The sequence below is a fragment of the Salvia hispanica genome, chromosome 3 (genome assembly GCF_023119035.1).
Source record: "Salvia hispanica cultivar TCC Black 2014 chromosome 3, UniMelb_Shisp_WGS_1.0, whole genome shotgun sequence".
In the NCBI taxonomy this organism is placed as follows: domain Eukaryota; kingdom Viridiplantae; phylum Streptophyta; class Magnoliopsida; order Lamiales; family Lamiaceae; genus Salvia; species Salvia hispanica.
Window position 1 is genome coordinate 34,017,967 of NC_062967.1, and position 9,265 is coordinate 34,027,231.

General features: G+C 36.4%; 2 protein-coding genes across 5 annotated transcripts; one reads left to right on the plus strand and one right to left on the minus strand.

Moving 5' to 3' along the window:
- Nucleotides 1-1,384: 1,384 nt before the first annotated feature.
- Nucleotides 1,385-5,393, minus strand: LOC125214205 (DNA-directed primase/polymerase protein). Of its 4 annotated transcripts, none has more exons than XM_048115127.1 (13): nucleotides 5,260-5,393; nucleotides 4,917-5,142; nucleotides 4,692-4,838; nucleotides 4,562-4,613; nucleotides 4,249-4,423; nucleotides 3,971-4,053; nucleotides 3,418-3,630; nucleotides 2,972-3,088; nucleotides 2,669-2,825; nucleotides 2,414-2,521; nucleotides 2,005-2,070; nucleotides 1,707-1,912; nucleotides 1,385-1,616 (listed from the first exon to the last, which is right to left on the minus strand). In XM_048115127.1, exons 1-13 carry the CDS (start codon nucleotides 5,345-5,347, stop codon nucleotides 1,527-1,529), a joined length of 1,728 nt encoding a protein of 575 aa, XP_047971084.1. In that variant the 5' UTR covers nucleotides 5,348-5,393; the 3' UTR covers nucleotides 1,385-1,526. The 4 variants fall into 4 exon arrangements, with proteins under 4 accessions (XP_047971084.1, XP_047971082.1, XP_047971083.1 ...); XM_048115125.1 differs by having other exon boundaries at nucleotides 1,385-1,619; XM_048115126.1 differs by having other exon boundaries at nucleotides 2,669-2,828.
- Nucleotides 5,394-6,307: 914 nt separating this feature from the next.
- Nucleotides 6,308-8,400, plus strand: LOC125209926 (DUF21 domain-containing protein At2g14520-like). Its single transcript, XM_048109503.1, has 9 exons — nucleotides 6,308-6,488; nucleotides 6,573-6,649; nucleotides 6,722-6,805; nucleotides 6,881-6,994; nucleotides 7,059-7,145; nucleotides 7,215-7,354; nucleotides 7,419-7,961; nucleotides 8,060-8,234; nucleotides 8,350-8,400. Exons 1-9 carry the CDS (start codon nucleotides 6,308-6,310, stop codon nucleotides 8,398-8,400), a joined length of 1,452 nt encoding a protein of 483 aa, XP_047965460.1.
- The last annotated feature ends 865 nt before the right edge of the window (nucleotides 8,401-9,265 follow it).

A 9,265-nucleotide genomic window follows, 5' to 3' on the forward strand; every position in this document is an offset into this window, starting at 1 on the left:
CGTCCCACATGTCCGTCGCGCCTCCGTAGGCCAACCTGCCTGATTGCCGTAGTGCACTTTTGAATAGTTGAGTGGCCGGGTCTGCCAGCCACATCGTGCCTGAAGCGGAAACATAGATATCGACGCTCCAAAGTGTTAACGATACGCATAAACAACTCCCTGCGCATCCTAAAACGCCACCTGAACAGGTTGTCCCCAAACCGCGGGCCGCTCCGCAAAGTAGTCGTCATATAGCCGCTGATGTGCAGCTACGTGATCCCGGTCAATCACTGTTCGGCGGTGGACAACGGGCCGAGGTACCTGCGGCGGCGGCTGCAAGGCCCTTTCTAACAGCCGCTCTGCCTCGCGGATCGTATAGGCCTCTAACTCTTCTAACACTTGCCATTCGAACTCCTCCTCAGCATCCACTATCACCCGCGTTACTCATTTCGCTTATTGCTCTTGTACATAAATTTAGAGAGAGAGAGAATACTCGTTAAAACAAGCGGTGCAAATGAAAATGACGTTCAAATTGCGTATATATAGTGTTTTGGAATTAAAAAAAATAAAAAAACCGCTGGCCAATCGCTCGCCGATCGCCAACCTACAATGGCGGCGAGCGCTCGCCTATTTTTTTGCCGATTTGGCGCTCGCCGCCCACAATGGTTCGGCGAGCGGACCGGCCAGCGCCGGGAATCGGCTAGCCGGCCCGCCCGCCGCCATTGTGGATGCTCTAAGCAGTGAATTGGATTTTGGAGTGTATTTTTTATTTTAAATAATAATAATGATATAAAATTATATAGATGGAGTACCTCTTTATTAAAAAAAATTAAAGATTACTAAATTCATCAATTGTATTCAATTAATTTAATTACTACAGAAAAATAGTTACGTATACATAACTATTTTTGTAATTATTATAATATATTAATTGGAATATTTTATAAATACTCCAATACTCCATGATGGAGAAATACATAATCATGAATTCATGATGCAATTAGATTAAACACATATCTCAATTGTAATCTAATAGTACTAAATAAATACATAAATTCATTGAATCTAGACATTCAATTTGGGCCTAAAACAATATTTACACTTTTTTTATTAAGTATCTTTTGAAATCAAAACAAAAATAAATACACTTATCCGAATATTTTTTGATAGTAATATTTATATAAACATGTTAATAATTGATTTAAATAGTTAAATTTTGATTAATTTATCAAAATATTAAATCAAAAAATTATAGCTTCATTCACTTACAAAATGTTGTCATTTAATGATGTTCAAAACGATTACATTAAGTTTTTTATTTCTTTTCTTTTTCTTTTATTATTTTAATAAAACACTATCATTTTAAATATCACAAAAGGCTACGTTTATATACGAATGTGATAGATGAGAAAAATTAGAACTTTGTAATTTAACATTTTGATTTCAAATGTTATGGAACTGAATTTTTTTTACTAAACTTCATATATTATACGTAGTTGGAATATAACTTGGTCGATGACAAATGGGGATTAATATGGCCCGAGCTACTAGGTTCCTTGAAGGTATCTCAATTCAGTCTCTGATGCTGTATTGACAGCAGCCATCCACCAGTTTTCATCTTCTTCACTTGCTTCATCCTGCTAGACAAGAGAAAATGGTTTCGACTTAGTCTAAATAAACGAATGGGGACTTGTTAGATGGAGAGTATATACAATATGCATGCTAACCATCTGAGTAAGATCCAACGCTGTCTGTATTTTTTCCACCTCCTCTGCAACTCTTACAGCTTCAATCCACCATTCTTCTTTCCTGCAGCTGTCTATTAATTTCTCATCACCAGCAAAACTAGTGTCATTTCCTCTTGGAAGATTGCAGAATGAAACTGGATCAGGAATAGCATCCTCGGGGACTTCACGCAGTGGAGATCGATAACCTGTTGCATCCAACAGTGTGTTACAACTCAAATCCTAACATGTTAGAAGGTGTTTCAAAGATGAGATGGACTGAATGTATTTGATACTCTACCTCTGCAATCTGGATCATGGCACTTTTGATAATAAAGAGCTCTTCTCAGGTCAACGACATATATAACTGAAACAAACATCGCTTGTCACTATACAAATTTATCTATAACTTGGTATGATAGAATGGAATGGCGGAATGGTATGTGATTCCTACTTCCATTCTATTCATTTGCTTGGTGTGATGGAATTAATGAGAGAATAGATGAAGATGCAAAGGAAAAATCCAAAGAAATTGACATTTCATTCCTATCTTCATTCCATTCCAACCTTCACCCCATTCCATTCCATCGTACCAAGGAGCCCCTTAAAAATATGCAATCATAACAATTATGTTGGAATATAAGTATTATTGCAGAAAATATAAGAAATTTTCAATATACTAGCCGCAAATAAAAAAAAGTGGAAAATACCATGATTGCTTTTATGTTCTCTGCCAATTCGTTCACAATATCGGTTTCTGGACATACTGTAAACGATCAATGCATATTCTGAAAACCAGCACCAGCTTCGAATTTTTCCTGCAAAATGTTGAAGCAATATGACCAAGGAATAGAGGGAAACATAAAGAAACAAGTACAGAAAACAGGTACCATATCATTAAATTAACTACTACTACTATTGATACAGAATGGCTACAGAAACGGTGTTGTGTGACAATGGCACACCTGGTACATTTCCATTAGAAGCAATGGCTATAATAAAAGCATCCAGAGCTGGGAATGGTGATTTTTCCATCAAGCAAGTTGTTGAAGGATCTGCTGTCCAGGCATTGATATCAAATTTTCCGAGGCGTTCAGAATGTCTCTGGATATCATTGGGAATCTGCTACAAAGAATTTTTGAGATATTGAGTGTTAATATTATCACAGAGAGACACACACAACACACATACACAGAGAGAGAGAGAGAAACTGAGAGAGCAATAAAAAAAATCATGAAGAAGAAGATAATGGAGCAAGCAATGTTTACCTCAGTCTCAAAATGCAAGGCTTTCACACAATCTAAATCCATTTTGCAGATCAGAAGTTTGGCAGAATCAACATCCAAGTTGCAAATCAAGGAAGCCATAAATATTTCTTCTTCACTCTGCCACAAAAGTTGCATCATTGTTTAATATTTATAGGATTCCCAAAAAATATATAGATTTTGCACAAGTTAACAGATTATGACATAACTGAGCACGTCCAGCTACCAAGCAACAGATAAATGGTTCCAAGTTGAAGCACATGTTTCAAGTCCTTAAAAACTATCATAAGCATAAAAAGTAAAAAGTAAAAACTGAAACTGATATTGTTGAAATGATTTTTAGGTTAGTAAAGCGTATGCAGAAATTCGAAAATACAAATCACTTAAGGCAATCAAGGTATACATCAATAAGATGATGAATTGCAACTTAATGTTTGTAAAGTCCTCACCATGTCCTTACATCTAAAACGACCACTGGGCAGAAGAACCGAGTTCTTCCCTGCTTTTGACGAAAAGGGTAGTCGGAAGCAACGGTTCCTAGAATAAACAGCTGTATCCACAAAAAGATGGAAATCACTATCAATGGAATTGCCACCCTTGGAAATTAATAGTTTGTTATAATTTTGATCTCTTCCTCTGTAACTATGAATGCGTGAACATATCTGCAAAAAAAAAAGTAAAATGAAGAGGTAAGACATTTTGACATTTAGTGAAAAACAGAACAAACCAAAAAATACATCTCCACATTCCTATTTCGAAAAAATAGAAAATTAGTGTTAATGACCAATTCACTGGTTGCAAAATAACTGCTTAATAAAACAGCATCACAGTATACTCGTGGAGATGTTCTAGTTACCAAGACTAGACAAAATAATTGACTAGACATATAATTGACAAAGAGTACCAAAAGATATTGATTTCATTTGCTAACAAACATATAATGACTAGACATAAAGTTTATGAAGAGGATACACCATTCTGGTAATTCCAATGGAAACATACCTCAGCAACAAAAGAACCAACATGTGAATTGTCTTTAAATGCAGTCTTGGGTAAGTGGATGATTAAATGACGAGAGAACTTATCTGTGAACACATTAAATAAATACTGAAAACAAGATAAAACTCAATATACAAAACTATGCATGAGTAAGCAAGTATTTGTCAGCATGCTTTGATGTTAATAAAATATTGTAAGAACATACAGCTACCCATGTAGTAATTATCAGAGAAAGACGTAAGTTACAAAATAGGGTGGCAAGAAGATGGAAAATGTATTACCTTGAGTTGATGAATCAAGCTCTATAACAAAATCTTCGCTTCCTTGGATGGAATACTTCTCAAGTAATGCATCGAAGGTGATAATTAACAAGAGATCCACCATTTCATCTCCATTTCTATCAGCATTTTCCTTTGTATTGTACTCCAAATCAAAATAGAGGTGGCATGGTAGTGCCTAAAAACAAATTAATCATCAGAATACAAGAAGAGTTTTTTACTGTGGAACTTAGTTTAACTTTAAAATCTAATAACAAAATTACTTATCGAGCTCATTTTCTTAAGACTGGATTTCAGGCAAAAAGCAAGGCACTACCTCTTCAATTACTTCATAATGGTGACGAAATTTTGAACTCATTTCTTTATACCTGTATAAGACAAACAGCCGCAAAGTTATGTACATATGCCACACATATGAGATAAAACTAGAAAAGCATCAAACTAACCTCCGCCAGAACTCCTTGTATGAAGAAACAAGAAACCTCCTCTGACCATTCATATGATCTTGGTAGCTAAACAAACGTACATTTCCGTGCTGTTTAGCGAATTTCATCGCATCATCTTGCCTTGGAAAAGTAGTCCAAACATCCTCCCTAACAAAAACATCATTGATACGAATTCTCAGCCACCAATAATCATGGCAATACCCCGATTAATACAAAAGATTTTACCTTAGCTTATTTTGTTCGGCGAGATCAATGCGAATTTCACGCAACAGCTTCAGCAAACGAGCAGGCCTTTTCGGAGGAACCCCATGCGGAGAACCGTAGAACACAACCGGAGAGAACTGTTTGGCAGTTTTCAAATTCACACTCTTATTTGCAGAAATTGGGGGTTCTTGTGATTTAGGTTGCTTTAACTTTCGCTTTCCTTTTCGTTTTTCTCTGATAGCAGATTCTAAAAATGGAACATTGTAAATTGACAACTCTAATTAAAATCCAGACATAAGCAAAAGTGGGATGAAGTTGTTAAATACTGCTAGTATAGAGGAAAAAGGGATGTGAGTGACATTACGGGGAGGAGAGACTCCACATTTGAAGCATTGGAACAAACGATCGACATCATCCATGGTAGTTTCCGTTTTCCCGGCGAACAACCTCATAGATTGAAGACTGAAGCCGCTAGGCGGGAGGGAGAGAGATTTTGGAAGCACCTTAGTAGATTCTTTAAAATTTCTATTTCCCCCCTGGATTCCTTTTAAATCTGTATTTCTCTACCAAACATATAATTAATTTACAAATACTTTTTTTTTTAAAGGCTATCAAAACCAAGTTTATTGTGCAACAATACTAATCTCCAATGGCACATGGATCTGTAAATCGAGAAGCATTTAGTTGTAGACATATTCGTATTATATTTAACCTTTCATGCTCTATAATTGTTTCAAGATACAAAATGATCATACACACTCTATAACCTTTATTTGCTTGTGCTCTATATTTACTGAATTAATTCATGGCAAATCACCGGGGTACACACAAGCTGATTAAGATAAAGCACTTGGGTACACACAAGCTGATTCTTAAGTCCAATTCAGATCTCACAATTTTATAAGTTCATTTTGGTTTCATCAGGCCCAACCCAAGCTTATTCACTTATTTAGATGTTTAATAACTAACCAAAGCAAATAAACAAAGACACAAAACAAATGGGACATTAGTAGATGACATTTCGATGTGTTGCAAAATTCCAAATCTTAAATCTTTTCTCTAACTTAATTGATATGTAGGTGTTGTCCCATTAATCTCGTCAATTCCAAATATTCTATTGTATATATACTAGTATATGATATGCGTAATTAAATTCCAGTTTTGCATAGTGTCCAAACGATAATTTCTTGTCATTTTATTGGGGCAATATGGCCGCCTATTAACAAGTTAATTGAATGTTTATCATTCATGCTGTATATTTTGTACTACTAATCAGTCCAAGTGTATTGTAAATGTCACCCTTTTTGGCAGTCCCTTGATTATTTTTTGAAATGCCAGTTTTGTTGATTCTCAACTATGGTTAGTGGTATAAGGTACATTGAATTTGTAATGTTGGAGTTAGAGTAAGCAAAATGGGAGAAGAATACATACGATGCTGTGACAGACAGTTCTGGATGGATGTTGTAGTCTCCTCAGGCCTGGTTGTATTTGCGGGCCTCACATCTGGGCTTAGTCTCGGGCTCTTATCACACAGCAAGGTCGATCTTGAAGTCCTTGTGAAGGCTGGCTTGCCCAAAGATCGGAAGAATGCTGGTTTTGTTATCTACCTACATTTTCTTGTTTGATAGAAGTAATTTGCAACTGTAGTACTAACTTTTCGACTGCTTTTGTGACCAGCTAAGGTTCTTCCCCTTGTCAAGAATGAATGCTTCCTCTTATGTACGCTGCTCATTGCCAAATCCCTTGCTACCGAGGTATGCTTGCTACTTTGAGTATAAGGATGTTGATCTCAATAGACTGAAGTTTTTTTTTTTTTTTTTGTACAGGCTCTTCCCCTTTTCCTGGATAGAATTCTTCCATTCTGGTTTGCCATTCTGGTTTCAATCATTCTTGTGGTGGCTTTTGTAGAGGTGATGCTATTTATAAATCTTAGGCTAATAGGCTCTCTTTCTCTCTCTCATGATATTAGTATTTGGTGCACGTAGGTCATTCCTCAAGCTGTGTGCACAAGGCATGGTTTGGGTTTCGGCGCAAAGTTGGCTCTTTTTGTTCGGTTCCTGCTCTTAATATTAAGCCCTGTATCGTATCCTGTCAGTAAGGTAACAATCCAACATCAAGTCACATACTTGCAATTCGAGGAGTAACAAGTTTAGGTTTGGGCAGGTGTTAGACTGGCTTCTTGGAGAAAACCATCCCCTAATATTCAGAAGAGCAGAGCTGAAAACATTGGTGGATTTGCACGGCGTTAAGGTTCTGCAAACGCAATTAAGTATGTGTTTGATGATATGTTGAGATTTTTTTTGGCATTGTATGTTTCAGGCTGGAAAAGGCGGAGATCTGACAGATGACGAAACGAATATCATAAGCGGAGCGTTAGGCATGGTGGAGAGGAAGGCTAAAGACGCCATGACGCCATTGTCCAAAGCCTTCTCCCTCGACATCAACTCCAAACTCGATCTGTAAGCATCGACCTTCCACTCTTTTATCTATCTCCACTCACTCCAATAATTTATGTTGCTGAAGCCACACTATGAAGACAATCTCGGGCAAGGGCCACAGCAGAATACCGATTTATTCGGACAATCCAGCCAACATCATCGGCCTCATTCTTGTTAAAAACTTGATGCTGTACCATCCAGCAGAGGAGACTCCCATAAGAAAGGTAACGATCAGGAGAATCCTGAGGGTGTATGAGAGTTGGTCGTTGTTCGAGGTGCTGAAGCTGTTTCAGGAGGGGCATGGTCACATGGCGGTGGTGGTAAAGTCGGATGTGAGAGAAGGAAGCGATAGTGTTAGTGATCCACCAAGAATCATCATCGAGTCGGATTATAAGATAGGGGAGAGAGAGATTCTGGAGGTGTGCAAAACTCCATCCCGAACTACATCTCTGGACATATTGAGGGAGCACTTGCATGGGAGCATCTCGAATGAGGAACTTGAGTCTCTGACGAGCAGATTCATCGATGAAGAGGTGATCGGCATCATTACCATGGAAGACGTCTTGGAAGAGCTTCTGCAGGAGCAGATCATGGATGAAACTGATCATCACGTGGAGATGCATGACAAGTGAGTGAATTAAGCATACATGATACACTCACTACTCACTACTCACTACTCACTACTCAAATAGTACTAATTTTGTTGTTAATGGGTTTCCACTCTAGAATAAGGGTGAGGTTTCCATCATCGATATCCTCATCTTCGGGCAAGTGGACAACGGCGGCAGCGTCCTTCTCTTCGTTGAGCTCGCCTGTGCCTTCATACATATCACCATCTTCGCCTAAACTGCATTCTCCCAGATCCTTGAGCACACTTCGCAGATCTCTATTAGTCCACCAGGTACTACTAATTTCATACTACCATTTCTTTCTTTTTTTTCTTTTTTTTCTTTTTTTTTTCTTTTTTTTTTTTTGCATTTTAAGAAGATTTATATACGTTTTCTCTCCATCTTCAGCTTTCCTCCATATCTCAGCACATCTCCAGAAAGTCGGACCAAGCATTTTGAACATCCATGCACGAGAGTACTACTAGTACAAATTTGTTCACCTCCAATCAAACCAAAATCCATGCAAATCAAATTAAGATTTGAATTGTCATCTACTCCTGATTTATCATCATCAACTCAAGTTGATCAGTTTTTTTTTATGAAAAAAGGCACTTCCTAATTATGAATTTAAGTTATTGGAGTATTTGTCAGAGTTCAGAATCTATTTAAACTTACTTTCATAACTTACAACTATTTATCAAAGTTTTTTGCTAATTTGTTAACTCATAGTTATGGATATCGTACTTAGTATACTCTTTTTTGGACTTTTGTGATCCTGTGACTGGTAAAATTTCAAGTAGTGAGTGTTGTCATACTACTTTTTACATTTAAAAATATTTATTGATTAATGGACGTATTATATAAATAAGTCCTATATACATCTACCTCATTCACTTTTTGAATTCCTCTTTCTTTTGCCGTTTTTGAATTTATTATGTTTAATAAGAAAGTAGTGATGAAATCATATTATGTCAAATACATATAGACAAAAAACTGTACATCAGTGGTCCTAAAATTTGGAATGCATACTTATTAACAATTTGAAGCTGAAATCAAATATAAAAATACAAATTAATCGGATTATGCAATTCTATAATTAAAATAATTTAGCTCAATAAAGCAAATGATATCATTGCAGATGATCCGGAATTAAATTATTAAAATTATAATTCATTTTAGTTTTATCCTATATATATGGACAACCAGTGCTAATACGAGTAAATTTGATCAGTTTATTTTTGTCTTTAGTTTTAGAAAAATTTATTGTACATATTTCAATAATTAATAAGAACTATATTGTCATTTTCCAGCATTTTTTACATAT